The 19,739-nt window shown below is 39.2% G+C and overlaps 6 protein-coding genes, 1 long non-coding RNA gene and 1 pseudogene across 9 annotated transcripts in view; 3 read left to right on the top strand and 5 right to left on the bottom strand.

Annotated features, from left to right (window-relative positions):
• The window catches only part of LOC104703643, a 3,910-nt gene extending 3,183 nt beyond the window's left edge, over positions 1-727 (top strand). Inside the window, exon 6 of one of the 3 annotated variants that reach the window (XM_010419686.1) lies at positions 23-727. In XM_010419686.1, the coding sequence (XP_010417988.1) occupies positions 23-477 (455 nt within the window). In that variant the 3' untranslated portion in view covers positions 478-727. The remainder of the gene's footprint in view (positions 1-22) is intronic. The other 2 variants (XM_010419689.1, XM_010419687.1) reach the window with 2 other exon arrangements.
• On the top strand, positions 910-3,246 carry LOC104703642 (1,4-dihydroxy-2-naphthoyl-CoA synthase, peroxisomal). The gene is made up of 9 exons (XM_010419685.2): positions 910-1,344; positions 1,441-1,563; positions 1,848-1,949; positions 2,046-2,084; positions 2,198-2,296; positions 2,401-2,448; positions 2,535-2,630; positions 2,747-2,869; positions 3,018-3,246. Exons 1-9 carry the CDS (start codon positions 1,075-1,077, stop codon positions 3,132-3,134), a joined length of 1,017 nt encoding a protein of 338 aa, XP_010417987.1. The 5' UTR covers positions 910-1,074; the 3' UTR covers positions 3,135-3,246.
• On the top strand, positions 4,117-7,103 carry LOC104703640 (dynamin-related protein 4C-like). The gene is made up of 2 exons (XM_010419684.2): positions 4,117-4,731; positions 5,315-7,103. Exons 1-2 carry the CDS (start codon positions 4,296-4,298, stop codon positions 6,904-6,906), a joined length of 2,028 nt encoding a protein of 675 aa, XP_010417986.1. The 5' UTR covers positions 4,117-4,295; the 3' UTR covers positions 6,907-7,103.
• LOC104703639 lies at positions 5,030-6,350 on the bottom strand. Its single transcript, XR_754225.2, has 3 exons — positions 6,182-6,350; positions 5,710-6,058; positions 5,030-5,628 (listed from the first exon to the last, which is right to left on the bottom strand). It is a non-coding gene; the product is annotated as an uncharacterized LOC104703639 (long non-coding RNA).
• LOC104703638 (dynamin-related protein 4C-like) lies at positions 7,587-10,226 on the bottom strand. Its single transcript, XM_010419683.2, has 2 exons — positions 9,496-10,226; positions 7,587-9,272 (listed from the first exon to the last, which is right to left on the bottom strand). Exons 1-2 carry the CDS (start codon positions 9,920-9,922, stop codon positions 7,684-7,686), a joined length of 2,016 nt encoding a protein of 671 aa, XP_010417985.1. The 5' UTR covers positions 9,923-10,226; the 3' UTR covers positions 7,587-7,683.
• LOC104705146 (putative dynamin-related protein 4A) lies at positions 11,491-12,399 on the bottom strand. The gene is made up of 3 exons (XM_010421126.1): positions 12,121-12,399; positions 11,956-12,067; positions 11,491-11,831 (listed from the first exon to the last, which is right to left on the bottom strand). The coding sequence occupies exons 1-3, from the start codon at positions 12,397-12,399 to the stop codon at positions 11,491-11,493; spliced, it is 732 nt and encodes a 243-aa protein (XP_010419428.1).
• Positions 12,755-15,345, bottom strand: LOC104703637 (dynamin-related protein 4C-like). Its single transcript, XM_010419682.2, has 2 exons — positions 14,816-15,345; positions 12,755-14,491 (listed from the first exon to the last, which is right to left on the bottom strand). Exons 1-2 carry the CDS (start codon positions 15,255-15,257, stop codon positions 12,915-12,917), a joined length of 2,019 nt encoding a protein of 672 aa, XP_010417984.1. The 5' UTR covers positions 15,258-15,345; the 3' UTR covers positions 12,755-12,914.
• Positions 16,517-19,237, bottom strand: LOC104705144 (annotated as a pseudogene).

Here is a 19,739-nt window from a genome sequence, read left to right as displayed (position 1 = left end):
CCAGACTCTGCTGTTACACTAGATGAAAACAACATCCTTGTTGCAAAGGTTCAGTCTCAGAGAGATAGCGATGTAACACGAGTTGTGTGGAATCCAGGTTCAGAGTTTGCCTTTTGTGATTGCGCTTGGTCTTTACAAGGGAACTTGTGCAAACACATCATAAAGGTAAACACAATTTGCGAAAACCGTGAAGGCTATGGTGACTCAATGTCCTTGCGGTCCTTAAAAGAAAAAATAAGAAACATAAAGATGACACCTATGGATGACTCAATAGCCTTGGATCTCTCAATGGCATTGACGCTGCAGATGCTTGAACAGATGAAGCAGTTGGTGCAATTAAGCGGAACAAATGATATCAGCAATATAGTCAATGCTCTGCCAGTGAAATGGGGTTGTAAGAAAGGCAGAACAACCGTAGGCATTCCTGCTTCTATTGCTGCCTTTACAAAGAAAAGGAGTCAGAAACGGAAGCGATAAGTCAGAGATGATATGATAAGTGGGTAGCACAGATCACTCCTTGTATTGGCTTATAAAGAACACAGCAGGATCTTGCGTAGCTTTAGAGTTAGAATTCATAGACACGGTTAGTTATAGTTTTAGTAGTTAATAGATTCTAACACCAATCATTCCTTCTTTGTTGCTTTTTTTCATCCTAATGTTGAAGTGTAAATCCTTCTCTCCAGATTCTTTATTTTTCATTAAAACAGGTTTTTGGGGTTATACCGAATCAGATTTTGTCTATTGAAGGTCGTCTAGGTTGGATTCAATACAATACAATAATGAAGAAGTCTAATACATGTCCAAGTGTGAAAGTGAAACGCACGTTTTATCTGCGTTTTGCCTTATCTTATCTCATCGTCAAGAACGTTTTTTTATATAGAAAGAAACAGAGGCGCGAAGCAATTCTGTCCACTTCCTCTGATTCTTCAAAGTTTCAACCTTTTTTTGAAAAAGAATTGTTTTTTTTTCTTTCTCTTAATTATAAAATGCATTGTTGTCAAAGTCCATGTTATATAATCACTGGTCATTATCATCATCGTTATCATCTTTCTCTATCTCGCTTCTTCCTCTCTAATGGCGGATTCGAAGGAGCTCGGCGCTGCGAGCCGGCGGATGTCCGTCGTCACCAATCATCTCAGTCCTATCGGATTGAGCTCAGCTCGCGTTGACTCAGTGGAACCTTGTATTGCTTCGTCGATGAATGATAGTTTCCATAAGGTTCACGGTGAAGTTCCGACCCATGAAGTCGTTTGGAAAAAAGCTGAATTCTTTGGTGACGGGGCAGATCATAAAGAGTTTATTGACGTTATTTATGAGAAAGCCCTTGATGAAGGCATCGCAAAGGTTTGTGCTTGTCTAGTGTTTGATAACGGAGTTATGTTTTTGGTGGATGTGGTTTTGAATTGTATCGTTCTTTTGTTTTTTTGTGGGTTTATGTAGATTACTATAAACAGGCCAGAGAGAAGGAACGCGTTTCGGCCTCAAACTGTGAAGGAGCTTATGCGTGCGTTTAATGATGCTAGAGATGACAGTTCTATAGGAGTCATCATACTCACCGGCAAGGTAAAAATACTTTATATTTTGTGTTTCTTTGTGATAGTGGTTAACATTTGAGTTGATATCTGCTATTTAAATGTTATGAAAAAATGATACTGAACCTTATCGAAGTTGATCCGTGAACGGTATGTTACAAAGTCAGTGTCTAGCTATTAGCTTTGTTTTGAGTCTCAGTAGTGTCAAGGTTAGATCTTACTTTGGAGTTGATGACACTGAGCTCAATAGTGTTCATCTGTTTTTGACACTTGTTTCTGAAACTATTGTTCTGAATAGTAATATTGATGGTTTAGGGAACAAAAGCATTTTGCAGTGGTGGTGATCAGGCGTTGAGAACACCAGACGGTTATGCTGATCCCAGTGATGTTGGCCGCCTTAATGTTCTTGATCTTCAGGTATGTCCTTGATCTACAAAACCATTAAAAAATTAGGGTTTCGTCATCCTACTGGATTAATGTATTTTCCATCTTCCTTCTTCCTTTCATACTCAGATTCAAATCCGCAGATTGCCAAAGCCAGTTATCGCAATGGTAAGCACCAAAGCCAGTTATCGCAATGTTGACTAGCTCTGTTAGTGTGCATCTGTGCCCATAGGCAGAGAACATTTCTTGTGGCTGATCTGTATGCTTTTTGAATGAGTCAGGTTGCTGGTTATGCTGTTGGAGGAGGACATATCTTGCACATGGTTTGCGATCTTACCATTGCAGCTGATAATGCTATTTTTGGTCAAACGGGTCCTAAGGTTCTCCCTCGGACCTCTGTTTCAGTTTCGAATGTGTCAGTGAAGTAAGAGCTAGAGTTTTTACTTATCTCCATTGATTATGTGGACCAATTTTATGTCTTCAGGTTGGAAGTTTTGATGCTGGTTATGGAAGTTCCATCATGTCTCGTCTGGTAATTGCTCGATATAACTGACAAATAATGTGATGCAACATCTAAAATAACAAAAATGGGCTGATCAAACTCTTTGAAAAAAAAAGGTTGGTCCTAAAAAGGCTCGAGAAATGTGGTTCATGACAAGGTTCTACACAGCTTCTGAAGCGGAGAAAATGGGACTTATCAATACAGTTGTTCCGGTAAAGTTAATTAGTAGTAACCCCGTAGTGTCGTCATTGATTCACAAAATAAATCACTCTGTTTGCTTGCTTGTAAATTGTTTGATTCTTTCACTGAGATCTGTTTTCTGTTCCAGCTAGACGAATTGGAGAAAGAAACAGTCAAGTGGTGTAGAGAAATCTTACGGAACAGCCCAACTGCAATCCGAGTGCTTAAGGCAGCACTCAATGCAGTTGATGATGGCCATGCTGGACTTCAGGTACCTCCTTCAACCAACTTGCTTAATCTCTTTCTGTTTTACAGGAACAAGATCCTATAGTCAAATTTGCAATCTAGGTCAAAAACTCACTGTAGTCACAAATATGGATCCGTTCAGTTTTATAAGCAACCTACTTTTCTTGCTGCAGGGACTTGGTGGCGATGCAACACTCTTATTCTATGGAACTGAAGAAGCTACCGAAGGAAGAACTGCTTATATGCAACGCCGACCACCAAACTTTTCTAAATTTCCCAGGCGACCTTAAACTCACTTCTAGCGTTTTCATTACAACATCTGTACTCATTTCAACCCGAGTCCTTTTTTTCTCTTCATTTGTTTGTTTTGTTTACCAAACAATAAATTGTGATTTATGAAAATGGGAAACGTTCAACATAAAAACTCAGCAATACAACGAAAAGATTGAATGCGTAAGGAGAAATCCAGAGTTCAACAGTCGACAGTTACCATGGTGAGACACTAAAGTTCTCCATAACCATATAACCAGAATTCTGACAAATATTTGAATCATTCCAAGTTTCTCTTAACAAGCGTTGCCTATTCAAGCTCTTAATATGCTTGGCACACATCACTTTGGGTTAGATTTGCTAAAAATAATTTCCTGATTGGCCAAAACTTTGTGAAAATTATTTATTTTGAACAAAGCTTTTGCAACTACTTCGGGCCACATATTTGAGCCAGTCAACAAAATTCTAGTTCAGCTAGAAACCCATCCAAAGTCATTCCACTTCCAATTTAACTGAACCAGCCTCTACGATTGATTTGTAGTTAGACTAGAATTGAAGTTCAGCCTTTAATAAACAAAAACGATAATTATCAATCAGTCACATATATGTTGCAGCTTTTGGTGACGTTTTCGTGGGCTGAATATTGAAAGAAGAAATTAGGAGAAGATTGAAATGACGGTACGTATAGACTGATTTGTACGCACTACAAAAGACAGCTAATGATGATATCTATAAACAAATATATAGTGAATTTATATTTGTAACTAGACTTACGTTCATGATATCAAAATTAAGAAATTGTAATGGATAATTTATCAAAGGCCAATTTTTAAAATATTGTAGGAGTCCATATTTAAATTTGCAAACTATTTAATTAGAGGCTGATGAGAGAGTCTGTTTAGCTATAATTCTGAACCAGAGATGTCTGTCAGTATATCTATATCAGTATATCTAATAGATTCCTCTGTTATACCTGAAAATAGTAAAATAATGTAAATGAGCCTATGAGCCTATGAGCTATGTAGGTGTAATTATTACTTCTTTTATATATTTACTCCATACAGGAGTACTTCTTTTAATATCTATCTCTGTATTCGCACATCTCCAAGTAGAAAACTCACTTACGCTTAAACTTGTTTTTGCACTCCCTATCTCACTCTTGTCTGCTCTCAAAGAAGAGAATGAAAAGTACAAAGAAGCATGTTGTCACTAGAGCCTGTCCTTCTCTTCCTGTTGTCCAGGCGAATCCTCATGCCAACAAAGATGTTGTTCCCATTGAAGCACCGATTATATCTTCTTACAATGACCGGATCAGGCCCTTGCTCGACACTGTGGACAAACTACGGAACTTGAATGTGATGAGGGAAGGGATCCAGCTTCCCACCATTGTTGTGGTTGGAGATCAGTCTTCAGGTAAGTCAAGTGTTCTTGAGTCCTTGGCCGGAATCAGTTTGCCTCGTGGGCAAGGAATCTGCACTAGGGTTCCTCTTGTGATGCGGCTTCAGCGAAGTTTAAGCCCTGACCCTGAGATCTGGCTTGAGTATAATGACGCTACTGTTCATACTGATGAGGCACACATTGCTGAAGCGATTTGTGCTGCAACTGATGTGATTGCTGGTATGACTTCTCCCTTCCATACTGTTTAATATGTTCAGTTTAAACTTGCAAGACTTTGAAAATGCAAACTTATCTGATGTATTCCACATCTAAATCGAGCTAGCTACTGGTATAGAAGTCCCTGAAATAGCACATGTGCATTTACAACTGAGTACTCTAGAGGTGTTTAAATGATTTTGAAAACAGAAACCACACCTTTATCTGACATATACACATTCTAATGAGCTAGCTACTTGTATAGACGTCCCTGAAACTACATGTGCATGTATTAATTGACTGAGTGCTAGAGGTGTTAGTAGGATTCTAAAAATGAAAACAACACCTTTATCTACATAGACATTCAAACGAGCTAGCTACTCACATAGAAGTCCCTGAAAATACATATGCATATATGTAACTGAATAATAGTGCTAGAGGTGTCAATAGGATTCTGCAACTCCTAGTGGATCTTAAGTGATCTGATTTTGTTTTTTTTTCCATGATGTTACATTAGTTTTGGCTTTGCTATTTGATGGAACTTCGGACTGAGTGTTATAGTGGTGTTCTTGATTTTGATAAGAACTTGTGTAACCTCATGTTGCAGGTTCTGGTAAAGGTGTTTCAGACACTCCCCTGACGCTCCACGTGAAAAAGGCTGGTGTTCCAGATATCACCATGGTTGATCTCCCTGGAATAACCCGTGTTCCCGTGAATGGGCAGCCTGAAAACATCTATGAACAGATTTCCGGGATGGTTATGAAGTATATCGAGCCACAAGAATCCATCATCCTCAATGTCCTGTCAGCGACAGTTGATTTCACAACTTGCGAGTCAATACGGATGTCCAAGCAGGTTGACAAAACCGGTGAGAGGACTCTGGCTGTTGTCACAAAGGCAGACATGGCTCCTGAAGGGCTCCTGCAGAAAGTAACAGCAGATGATGTAAGTATCGGACTTGGTTATGTCTGCGTAAGAAACCGCATCGGAGAAGAGACGTACGAAGAAGCCCGGATTCAAGAAGAGTTACTCTTCAAGACCCATCCAATGCTTTCCATGATCGATGAGGAGATTGTAGGCATCCCCGTTTTAGCTCACAAGTTGACACAGATCCAAGGAATGATGATCTCCCGGTGTTTGCCTGAAATCGAAAGAAAAATCAACGAGAAGATGGAGTTCAGTATCCTCGAGTTTAACAAGCTTCCCATAGTAATGGCTTCTACTGGAGAAGCATTGATGGCACTAATGGATATCATAGGCTCAGCAAAAGAGTCTCTTTTAAGATTTCTCGTCCAAGGAGACTTCTCTGAATACCCTGATGATCAAAGCATGCATTGTACCGCCCGCCTGGCTGAAATGTTAAACAAGTTCTCAGATAATCTACAATCGCAATCTGAGGCCGTTTCAGAGTTCTTGATGGATGAAATCAAAATCTTGGAAGAGTGCAAATGTATCGGATTGCCTAATTTCATACCAAGATCTTCTTTCTTAGCAATCCTCTCACAACATGTTGATGGTATACAAGCCAAACCGGTTGAGTTCATCAAGGAGATATGGGACTACATTGAAGTTGTCATCTCATCAGTCATTGCCACATATTCTGATAACTTCCCACAGATTCAATCATCCATCAAAAGAGCTGGTCGTAATCTAATGAGCAAGACTAAAGAACGTTCAGTGAACAGAGTAATAGAGATCGTGGAGATGGAGAAGCTTACTGATTACACATGTAACCCAGATTACATGACGTCATGGACTCAGAAGACTACTTCACAGCAAAACTTCATCGACGCTGTGATGCACGATGAGAATAAACCTGAGAAGTTTGCTTTACATGGATTTGGGGATGTGAAGATCTCGCATCTGCGTAAGTATCACGCTCATCTGCTGCAACAGGCCTTCGATATGAAGATGAGGATCACATCGTACTGGACGATTGTACTAAGAAGGATCGTGGATAACCTTGCGTTGTATCTTCAATTCTCGGTGAAGAATCTTGTCAACAGCGAGTTTCAGAAGGAGATCGTGGCGGAAATGGTGGATACAAGAGGCGGCGGAGGAATTGAGAGGATGCTGGAGGAATCGCCGTCGGTGGCGAACAAGAGGGAGAAGCTGAAGAACAGTATCAAGCTGCTGAAGGAGTCGAAGGATGCTGTGGCCGCCATCGTTGACCAGAACTCTGGTTATGGAGATCGTTGATCAATGATTTGCTTCTTTCTTCCGTCGAGCTATGGTGAGTTGGGTCGGGTATGGAGATAGTCGGGTCGGGGTTTTTGATGCTTGGTTTGGACCTTTTGTAGTTTTTGAACTTTGGGATATGCTTATGTTATGTTTTTAATCTCTTTGTATGATAATGTAACAAAGCTATGTTAACGTTGTGTTGTCTCTACCGTATGGAATGAACTCTCAAGTTATAAGTTTCATCAAAAAGAAATGAAGGTGGAATTTATTTACTCCGGCAGTTAATTCTGTCAAATCTGGAATTATGACTTTAATATTGCAACTATTATTAATTACTTTACGTGACTATTGGTAAATAAAGTGCGGTAGATTAATATGAATTGAATACTTAAAAATATCCATAATACTTAAGCAAAACAAACGCAACCTATTATTATACAAAACATAACGTAAGTTTTCTTCTAAAGATACCAATGTACACAATCATAAACTTTGGTTATATTTGTCTAATTGTCTTCAAGATATAGAATTATAGATATAGAGCCTGCATAAACATGTACGAAGAGAACACTCTCAAGATATCTGATATAAGATAATGATCAATGCAACAAAGATACTTTATCCTATTACTAGAGAACTTGTTATTTTATTATTAGTTAAGAGTCTTTTATTCTAGCTTTATATATAGCTTAGCGTTACATTATCCAACAAACAACACAAAAGCCCAACTCTTAAAAGGCCCAACATAAAACCCGACCCGACTTTACCAAAGCGAGAGATCGTTCAACGACCTTCTCAACACCCAGAGTTCTGATCAACAATGGCGGCCACAGCGTCCTTAGACTCCTTCAGAAGCTTGATACTCTTCTCCACCTTCTCTCTCTTGCTCGACACCGACGGCGACTCCTCCAGCATCTTCTCAACTACTCCTCCTCCGCCACTGAGATTCATCAACTCCGCCTCCATCTCATCCTGAAACTGACTGTTCACAAGATGTTTGACAGAGAACTGAAGGTAGAGAGCAAGGCTATCCACAATCCTTCGTACAACGATCGCCCAGTAAGCCGTGATTCTAACCTTCATATCGAACGCTTGCCTAAGCAATTGCACGTTATACTTCCTTAGATGCGAAATCTGAAAACTTCCAAATCCAGATGAAGTTAAGTTGCAGACTGTATTGTTCAGCACAGCATTGATGAAGGTTTCTTGAGAAGCAATCTTCTGAGTGCAAGCTGTCATGTACTCAGGGCTACATGTGTAATCGGTTAGTTTCTCCATCTGGACGATTTCGATTACTCTGTTAACTGATTGTTCCTTGATCTTGGTGATTAGATTACGACCTGCTCTTTTAACTGAGGATTGAATCTGTGGGAAGTTTGCAGAGTATTTGGTAAGAATAGACAACAGAACACCTTCAATGTAGTCCCAGGTCTGTGTGATGAACTCAACGGGCTTAGATTGAATTGAATCAACTCGTTGTGATAGGAGAGCTAGGAAGGCAGGAATTGGGATGAAGTTAGGCAGTCTAATAGATTTGCACTCTTCTAGGACTTTGATTTCATCGATTAAGAACTCTCCCGTCACGTTCTGAGGTTGTTGTTGTGCCTGGAGATTGTCTGTGAGTTGGCCTAACATATCAGCCAAACGAGCAGTGGATTTCATGTTTTGATCATTTGGAAACTCAGAAAAATCGACTTGGACTAGGATTCTTAGGAGAGATAACTTGGTGGAACCAATGATGTTCATCAATGTCCTCGAAGCTTCCCTTGTAGAAGTCATTACCATTGGAAGCTTATTCAACTCGAGGATACTGTTGTCCATCTTCTCATTGATTTTTTGTACAATGCCCGGTAAACAACGGCTGATCATTACCGCCTGGATTTCAGTTAGCTTCTTAGCTAAAACAGGGATACCAACAATCTCATCATCAATCATGGAGAGCAGTGGATGAGTCTTAAACAGTAACTCTTCTTCCCTCCTTGCTTCTTCGTAGGTCTCTTCTCCAATTCGGTTTCTGACACAGACGTAGCCTAGACCGATACTCACATCATCTGCTGTTACTTTCTGTAGGAGACCTTCAGGAGCCATATCAGCCTTTGTCACAACAGCTAGAGTTCGTTCACCGGTTTTGTCAACTTGTCTTGACATGCGAATGGATTCGCAGGTGGTGAAGTCGACCGTAGCCGACAGAACATTGAGGATTATCGATTCTTCTGGCTTAATGTATTCCATGATCATCGCAGAGATCTGCTCGTAAATATTCTCCGGCTGTCCATTCACTGGAACTCGAGTTATCCCAGGAAGGTCGACCATGGTAAGATCTGGGACACCAGCCTTCTTCACATGGAGGGTCAGAGGATTGTCTGAGACCCCTTTACCAGATCCTGGAACAAAGGTATATTTATGATTACTCATCGTTTCAACAATTCACAGCAATAATATGTTATTCTCAAACATGCTACACTCAGCTAACACATTTAGGCTTTAATATACTGAGTCTTATGTTGTGCTTCCAGTGGTTGAAGAGACTCATTCTAAGAATATGTTTTGCAGGTTTATACAATGTAACATACTTGACATCGTGATAAAGAGAAAGTGAGATCGTACCAGCAATTGCGTCAGTTGTGAGACTAATAGCTTCAGCAACATGCTCCTCATCAGTATCAACTCTTTTGTCAGCGAACTCAAGCCACATCTCAGGTTCAGGACTATGACTACTCTGGAGTCTCATCACAAGAGGAACCCTAGTGCAGATTCCTTGTCCACGAGGCAAACTGATTCCTGCTAACGACTCAAGCACACTCGACTTCCCCGAAGACTGGTCTCCAACCACGACAATGGTGGGAAGCTGGATCCCTTCTCTCATCACATTCAGGTTTCTCAGCTTGTCGACAGTGTCAAGCAATGGCCTGATACGGTCATTGTAAGATGACACAAGTGGTGCTTCAATGGGTAGACGCTCGTGGATATTTGTGTTAACTATAGAAAGAGAAGACATCCCGTCTTCGACATTGGGCATCTTACTGCCTCCCATTTTTGCTTGAGTTTATTAAACAAAAGAGACTGAGATAGTAGGAAAAAGATTAGAGGCAGAGAAGAAAGGTATTTGGTGAGTGAAGAGACTCTTGTTGGTGGTGGCATTTATAGAGTAAAATGGCTTGCGTTGGTGTGACGTTTGGTGTTTTGACGTTTAGGAAGTAGAAGTTTGAAAGTTGTTCATTTACAAGAGATAAATGTAAATGTTGACATTTGGTGTTTAAGTATTTAATTTTAACCTTTTACGAAGCACTTGGTATTAGGGTAACTGTTAAACTATTATTCTCATGTTCATGTATTATCTCTATCTTTATCTTAGCAGCTATATATATATATATATATATATATATAAGTGGGGTTTTACAAGTTATTTTTAATTAGAATGACCAAATTTGGGAGCTATTTTTGGTAAATGATAATTAGCTAGAAAGATTTTTTTTTTTTTTTGGTAAACTTAGCTAGAAAGAAATTATGTAAAAGTAAGAGAACAGACAATATTTTCAGTATCCTAGTTTTATTTTCACAGGTGACCAAGAAAAAAAAAGTTTTATTTTTCACTATGTTACTGTTATTTCAAGGTTCAAAAGTGGCAGACTAGAACCAGGTTTAACCATTTTTTAGCCACTAAGAACTTTGAACCCCCATATATATAGATTCATAGATTGAAATTTGTGATTTGAACTTTAGTCCCTTTACCTTGTGATTATCTATGTTTTCAAGATATAATTTAACTTTAGCTTAAATATTTCACCAATAATGCAATAATAAATAATTTTTCTCTTATAAATTTTTATAAAAGCATTAATATAAAATTTAGTTTATTAAACAAGAAACACCACATAACATATAAACAAACAGATCACAACTTTGAAAAATAAACATTAACAAACCCTAGAAACACGATCTTTCTTCACCAAGCAATCGCGACGATCTCCTTATCAAATTGATTAATCGTTTACTAGATGCTTCACAGAGATACGAAGCGAGGTAACCTCAACGAATCGATATCCAACAATACGGTTCAACAAAGAACTGACAAAGCAGTATATATTGTCATGAAGCTGATTTCTGAGTCGAAGATGTTATGCAATCTGGGTTTCATACTTACACATGTGTGAATCATTCATCTTCTCCAGACCTCAAAACAATCTCAACTACTCTGTTCACAGATTGTTCCTTTGTCTTGCAGATTTAGAGGGAAGTTGTCTTAATATTTGGTAATGTAAGAACAACTTCAACGTAGTCAAGAGCATAAAACTCAAACAACACTTAATTTTGGCAATTAAAGAAAATTGCATATACAAGCAAATAACATGGAAATGTGAAAGACTACCGCAAATAGGGGTTTAGAAATTTTGATCGGGTTGATCTCCTCAGAGGCGGTTTTGCAGCTAGTCGGGATATCACCACTTCCTGAATCTGCTTCAGCTTTTTAACTAAAACAGGAATGCCTACGATATCCTTGTCTATCAAGGAAAGCAATGGATTGTTACTGAAAAGTAACTCTTCTTCTTTGCGCGCTTCATCAAAGCTTTCATCACCAACCCGGTTTCGGATACAAACGTATCAAAAACCGGTACTCACATCATCCGCAATGAGTTTCTCCAGCAGCCCTTCAGGAGCTATGTCAGCCTTTGTTACCACATTCAAAGTCTTTTCCCCTTTTTTGTCGAATTTCTTGGAAATCAGTATGGACTCACAAGTTGTGAAGTCATCTGTGGCTGTTATAACATTAAGAATGATAGAATCCTCTGGCTTGATGAACTTCTTAATCATATTGTAAATCTTTTTAGAGATTCCATCTACAGGAACTCTTAAACCAGGGAGATCAACCAACGTAAGATCAGGAACATCAGTCGTCTTCACATGGAGAGTTAAGGGAATGTCTGCTACACGTTCACCAGATCCTGCAATACAAAATATCATTAAACACTAAACATAATTATCAAGATTTCATTATGTGTACACATCTAATTTAACTTCAGGGACTGGTAACTAAATGAACTATACAGAAATAAATGCAGAGCATACCAGCGATTTCATCAGTAGCAGTGCCAATTGCATTAGCTATGTGTTCCTCATCTGTAGTAACAACTTTACCTTTATACTCAAGGTATATCTCTGGGACAGGGTTGGAGCTTTTCTGAAGCTTCACCACCAGCGGAACCCGAGTGCTTTGTCCTTTCCCACGAAAACTGCCAAGGACTCGAGAACACTAGACATCCCATAGCCGTGGCCTCCCACCAAGACTATGGTCGGGCGCTGGATCCCTTCTCTTCCCAGAGTCAAGTTGCTGAGCCCTTCTACGATGTTATGAAAATGATCGTTGTTGGGAGACACAATGGGCACTTCATCAGTGGAATCATGCTCGTCGGGCTCGTCGGCTAAAGAAGGAGAAGCCATCGGCTCATGCTCGTTGGTTAAAGAAGGAGAAGCCATCCCAGCTTCGACATTAGGGATCTTGCTGCCTTGCATTTTTGCTAAAAGAGATCCAGGAAGTAGGCAAAAGATAGAAACAGAGAAGATGGTTTATTTAACTTTCTTTTTTGGTGTAAGAGACTCTCACGATGGGGTGGTTACATTTATAGAGTTGCTTGTGATGACGTTTGGTGTTTTAACATTTTACGAAGTAGAAGTTTGAAAGTTGTTCATGGTTTTTAGCACAAGAGAGATTAATGTAGTAAATGTTAAATTATTATCTCTATCTTCCATTCTTTTAGCTGTCACTTCGAAACAATTTAATCTGGTAATATTTTCAATATTTCACTAAATTTAATTAACTAATGCAATAAAATATTTTCATAATTTATTTATTTTATAAGATCATTAATTCAAGACCACCGCATAACGACGTTAAGCGTAGAGAAGAAAAAAAACAGTTTTAAAACATAACAGAGAGATAACCGAAGTCTCAAACTTTGAAAAAAAAAATTAGAAAACCCTAAAAACACGATATTTCTTCACCAAGAAGCAATCGCTTAACAATCTCTCTACCCAGAATTCTGATCAGCAATGGTAGCAACTGCTTCCTTGGACTCTTTCAAGACCTTAATACTGTTCTTAAGCTTCTCCCTCTTGCTCGTCATCGACGGAGACTCCTCCAGCATCTTCTCAACTTCTCCTCCACCACCAGGACTCACCAAATCCGCAACGATCTCCTTATGAAACTGGTTGTTCACAAGATTCTTCACAGAAAACTGAAGGTAGAGAGCAAGGTTATCCACAATCCTTCTTACAACGATCGTCCAGTAGGCTGTGATTCTAACCTTCATGTCGAACGCTTGCCTAAGCAACTGTGCGTCATATGTCCGAAGATGCGAAACCGTAACCTCCCCAAAACCATATGCAGTTAATGAGTGAACATTCGAATAATTGTTTACTACGGTATAAATAAAGTTTTCTTGTGCAGCAATCTTCTGGGTGTAAGCTGTCATGTACTCAGGGTTACATGTGTAATCCGTCTGTTTCTCCATTTCAACGATCTCAATCACACGGTTCACTGATTGTTCCTTGATCTTGGTGATTAGATTCCGGCCGGCTCGTTTGATTGAAGATTGGATTTGTGGGAAATTTTCAGAGTATTTGGTAAGAACAGATAACAGAACACCTTCAATGTAGTCCCATGTTTCTGTGATGAACTCGACCGGCTTCGTATGAATTGCATCAATACGTTGTGAAAGGATAGCTAAGAAGGCAGATCTTGGGATGAAATTAGGCAATCCGATAGTCTTGCACTCTTCTAAAACTTTGATCTCATCCATCAAGAACTCCTCTATCACTGGCTGTGCATGTAGATTGTTTGAGAATTGGCCCAACATGTCAGCTAAACGAGCTGTAGAGTGCATGGTTTGATCATCTTGATAGTCAATGAAGTCTCCTTGTACAAGAATCCTTTGGAGACACTCCTTGGCAGAACCAATGATGTTCATGAAAGTCATCAAAGCTTCTTGTGTTGAAGTCATTACCATTGGCAGCTTATTCAACTCAAAGTAACTTACTTCCATCTTCTCTTTGATCTTCTGTACTATATCAGGCAAGCAACGTGAAATCATTGTTCCTTGTATCTGCATCAATTTTTTAGCTAAAACCGGGATGCCAACAATGTCATGGTCAATCATAGAAAGCAATGGATGAGTCTTGAAAAGTATTTCTTCTTGCATCCTAGCTTCTTGATATGTCTCGTCACCTACACGGTTCCTTACACAGACATAACCTAGCCCGATACTCACATCGTCTGCCATTACTTTCTCTAGAAGACCTTCAGGAGCCATGTCGGCTTTTGTCACGACAGCCAGAGTCCGTTCCCCTGTTTTGTCAACTTGTCGAGACATACGGATGGATTCACAGGTGGTGAAGTCTACTGTAGCTGACAGAACATTGAGGATGATGGATTCTTGTGGCTCGATGTACTTCATAATCATCCCGGAGATTTGTTCGTAGATGTTTTCTGGCTGTCCGTTAACCGGAACTCGAGTTATCCCAGGGAGATCAACCATTGTAAGATCAGGAACACCAGCCTTCTTCACATGGAGGGTTAAGGGAGTGTCTGAAACCCCTTTACCAGATCCTGCAACATTAGTTACAAGTTTCCAGCAATACATTCAGATTACTAATAACACATGTATATGCTCAAGTATACTTAGTTTTCTAAGTGTGAGTGAGACTAATTTTAAGAATCTCTTGCAGATTTATATCATATAACATACTTTTTTAACACTGTGATATAGAGAAATAATCCATTTATTAGTCACAAATATGCTATAGTTAAATTGCAGTATGAAAATTCAGATTCCTTGAATAACACATATGCTCTAATATACCTAGTTTCATGTTAGGCTTTCTATGTGGGAGGAGACTAACTTTAATACTTTGATAAAAATTCAGAAGTTACCAGCAATTGCCTCAGTTGTGATGCTAATAGCTTCAGCGATATGCTCCTCGTCAGTATCAACTCTTTTGTCATTGAACTCAAGCCATATCTCAGGTTCAGGACTAGTACTTCTTTGGAGTCTCATCACAAGAGGAACCCTAGTGCAGATTCCTTGCCCACGAGGCAAACTGATTCCGGCTAAGGACTCAAGAACACTTGACTTCCCTGAAGACTGGTCTCCAACCACAACAATGGTAGGAAGCTGGATCCCTTCTTTCATCACATTCAGGTTTCTTAGCCTGTCTACGGTGTCAAGCAACGGTCTGATGCGGTCATTGTAAGATGACACAATTGGTGCTTCATTAGGGACATGCTCGTGGAGATTTGTGTTGGCTATTGAAAGTGAAGACATCCCACCTTCCACATTAATTTCATAAACATTCGGCATCTTACTACCTCCCATTTTTGCTAAAGATTTAGAAGAAAACCAGAGACAGAGAAAGTAAGAAAAAGAAAAAGACTTGAGGTTTTTAGTGAGTTAAGCTCTTGTAGGTGGTGACATATATAGAGTGGATGCCCTTGGGTGTTTTAACTTTTGTGAAGAAAAAGTTTGAAAAGCTGTTCCTGATACAAGACATTTGGTGTTTTAGCTTTTGCAACGTATTTTGAAAGTTGCTCCTAGATTTTAGAACAAATGTAAAATACTAATAATATACATTATTCACATGTGTTATTTTATCTCTATCTTTCTTTAACAACTGTTCATCCCATTCGGTAATACAAAACAGTAAAAGTTTAAAAGTTTTTACTAGTAAAAATTAGAAAGAAGGTTGTAATCGATATTGTAATCCACTTTTGTGAATGAACGCGTTTTTCTAATAAGGGGTAATAATGGTGAGTTCACACTTCACATATATATATATATATATATATATTTTTTTTTTTTTTTATGTTTTCCACTTTTGTGAATGATACTGATTTCTTTTTGATTATGCTCACAAGGCCAATGAAGCTCTTGTAACTTTACTTTACTTATGTACGGACTTGCTCTTTATTTTTCTTTTCCTCTACCGAGCAAACCCATCATACGAAGTTATTGACTTTATTCGACATTTCCTAGTCTACTAAGTAAACTTCTTTTTTATTTTATTGGAGATAAATACAGGAAATGGGTGAATCTGTGCCAAAGCGTTCTATGGTCTAGTTTAGTGGTTAAGACATTGGAATCTGAATTTTGGTAACTGTTGATTTTCAAGTCTCAAAATATGTTTCTTTGGGACTTAACAACTGAATTGAAAATAATCTAATGCTTTTTTGAAGTATATGGAATAATCGGAACCAAGATGAAAACATATTCATAAACTAATATAATTATCCTAGATCATATTAGAATAACAAATTCACTATATTTTTTAGTCTTTAAGGTTGACGAAAATTTTTGTTTAAAAACAAAAAATAAGGTTGATGAAATTAAATTCTGCAATAAAATTCATAAAACATAAAACTAGAAGAATTCATTCCAATCGGTAAAAAGACCACATTACGTTTAAGCTTAATAATAGCTTAAAACGTTACGACAATAAAAGGCCCAACTCCAAAAAAAAAAACCACCCATCAGAGAGCCCTAAAAACCCGACCCGACTAAACCGAAGCAAATCAATCAACGATCCCCAATAACCAGACCCGCCGACTTCACCAGAAGCTTGTGAAAGAAGCAATCGCTTAACGATCTCCATACCCAGAGTTCTGATCAACAATGGCAGCCACAGCATCCTTCGACTCCTTCAACAGCTTGATACTGTTCTTCAGCTTCTCCCTCTTGCTCGCCACCGACGGGGACTCCTCTAGCATCCTCTCAACTCCTCCTCCAGCTCTTGGATCCACCATTTCCGCCACGATCTCTTTCTGAAAATGACTGTTGACCAGATACTTAACAGATAGCTGAAGGTACAGAGCAAGGTTGTCCACGATCCTCCGCAGAACGATCGTCCAGTACGATGTGATCCTCATCTTCATGTCGAACGCTTGTTGCAGCAAATGAGTGTGATACTTTTCTAGATGCGAAATCTTCACAGTCCCGAATTCATTGAAGGAGAAGTATTCAGGTTTGTTGAAATCATCGTTCAAAACAGCATTTATGAAGTCTTTTTGTTCACTAGTCTTCTCCGTCCAAGACGTCATGTACTCAGGATTGCATGTGTAATCCGTCAGCCTCTCCATCTCAACGATCTCCATCACTCGCTCCACTGATTGTTCCTTGATCTTGGTAATTAGGTTTCGACCGGCTCGTTTGATAGAAGACTGAATCTGGGGAAAGTTTTCAGAATACTTGGCAATCACGGATGAGAGAACAACTTCAACGTAGTCCCATATCTTCTTGATGAACTCGACTGGCTTGTCATGTACGTTATCAACATGTTGTGACAGGATTGCCAAGAAGGCTGACCTGGGGATGAAATTGGGCAGTCCAACACACTTGCATTCGTCAAGAATCTTGATTTCATCCATCAAGAACTCAGTCACATCCTTGGGTTTCGCTTGCAGATTGTCTGAGAATTGGCTTAACATATCAGCCAAGCGAGCCGTACAGTGCATGTTCTGATCATCTGGGAACTCAGAGAAATCTCCTTGGACGAGGATTCTTAGCAGAGACTCCTTGACAGAACCAATGATGTCCATCAATGCCATCAATGCTTCTCCAGTAGAAGCCATTACCATTGGTAGCTTGTTCAACTCCAGGACAGCGGTCTCCATCTTGTGATTGATCTTGCGTACAATCTCAGGCAAACAACGAGAAATCATAGTAGCTTGGATTAGCATTAGCTTCTGAGCTAGAACAGGGATGCCTACAATGTCATCATCGATCAGGCTTAGCATTGGATGAGTCCTGAAAAGAAACTCCTCTTGCAACCTAGCTTTTTCATACGTCTCTTCTCCTATGTGGTTTCTGACACAGACATAGCCTAATCCAATGCTCACATCATCTGCAGTTACTTTCTGCAAGAGACCCTCAGGAGCCATGTCAGCCTTTGTCACGACAGCCAGAGTACGTTCACCGGTTTTGTCAACTTGTCTTGACATGCGAATTGATTCGCAGGTGGTGAAGTCGACGGTAGCTGACAGAACGTTCAGGATTATTGATTCTTGTGGCTCAATGTACTTCATGATCATCCCAGAGATCTGCTCATAAATGTTCAGGCTGGCCATTCACTGGAACTCTAGTTATACCGGGAAGATCGACCATGGTAAGATCTGGAACACCAGCTTTTTTGACATGGAGGGTCAATGGAGCGTCTGAGACCCCTTTGCCAGATCCTACATCACAGGTAGTCAAAACTGGTTAGCCTCAAACACATAAACTATAAAGTTCTATCATATAGCAAAACTAATGTAAAGAGCAGTAAAAATATCATATCAGTAAAGACCAAACTAGGAGTTCCAGAATCATATTTATAACACCTCTAGTCACTAGCTTGTACTCAGTTTTATGTTGACATCTAAATTTAAGGACTTCTATGGTAAGTAGGTAACACTGACATTTCAACATAGAGCAAACTAGTATAATTAAGAACGTGAAAAAAAAAAAACAGAACATTAAAGACCCAGCTAGGAGTTCCAGAATCAAATACCACTTGTAGTACATTTATAAAAGCAGCTTCTAAGGTAAGTAATGTAAATATCTTATTTCTAGCATCCATGTTTTAGATTAAAGGTCGCATTCTAGGTAATCTCTCTAGCAAGTTTGCAGCAAAGTACACTTAACAGTGAGAGAGAGAAAGGGAGAAAGAGGGAGGAAAAAGAGAAATTACCAGCAATCACATCTGTTGCAGCACAAATAGCTTCAGTGATATGTCCCTCGTCCGTAGGAACAACTTTGTCACTATACTCAAGCCAAATCTCTGTTTCAGGGCTAGAGCTTCGCTGAAGTCTCATGACAAGAGGAACCCTAGTGCAGATGCCTTGTCCACGAGGCAAACTGATACCTGCCAAGGATTCAAGAACACTGGACTTCCCGGAAGATTGGTCACCAACCACGACAATGGTTGGAAGCTGGATCCCTTCTCGCATCACATTCAGGTTCCTTAGCCTGTCGACAGTGTCAAGCAACGGCCTGATCCGGTCGTTGTAAGAAGAAACAATCGGTGCTTCAATGGGAACCAGAGCTTTGTTGTCATGAGAATTAGTTTCAACAATTGCAAGAGAAGGAGCGGTTCTAGTGACAACGTGCTTCTTTCTACCTCCTATTTTGATTCTTGAGACAAGAAAAGAGTAGAAGTGATAAGAGACAGAAAAGAGAAGCTTTAGTTAAGGGTAAGTGAGAAACTGAGAATTGACTTAGAGATATGCAAAGATATATATAGAGAGATTAGGACTTGAGTATAAGAGGAATATACGTAAGTACGAAAGAAGTAAATTGCATGAAATGATGCAACTAGCGTGCATGTTGATGTTGGAATTGAAAAAAGCTAATTAAGTCGGTAATTGCACCTATATTAGCTCATAGCTGAAGCTAAAAAGTCTATTAAATCCTTCATTATATGTGTATTTGAATATTTTAGTGGCTCCAATTGGCTAAATTCTCCGGTGTTGACGTTTGGAATTTTTGTATGAACACCTTTGGAATTATGATGACTAAAGGCGTGGCTAAGCTAACAAAGGGAAGCTCATAAATATACTTGATAGATTTCGTTTCTCGGGCTCAACACTTGGTAATTTCGAATGGTGTTGTAGACTTGTAGCAGATGATTTAAGTTATGTAGACAACGTTCAGAACATAATTTCTTGGAATAAGTGTTCCCATTAATGTTAAAGTAGAAAGTTGTCTACTCTCTACTCTCTTGTTTTATTTAACTATGCATAGCGAGTGAATTAATAACATTATCCTAGCTTGGTTTAGAATATGATGTCAAGATTCTAAATGTATTTGTGCTTTACAGGTTTCATA

The sequence above is a fragment of the Camelina sativa genome, chromosome 7, assembly GCF_000633955.1.
Source record: "Camelina sativa cultivar DH55 chromosome 7, Cs, whole genome shotgun sequence".
Classification (NCBI taxonomy): domain Eukaryota; kingdom Viridiplantae; phylum Streptophyta; class Magnoliopsida; order Brassicales; family Brassicaceae; genus Camelina; species Camelina sativa.
This window is presented reverse-complemented; position numbering and strand designations above follow the sequence as displayed.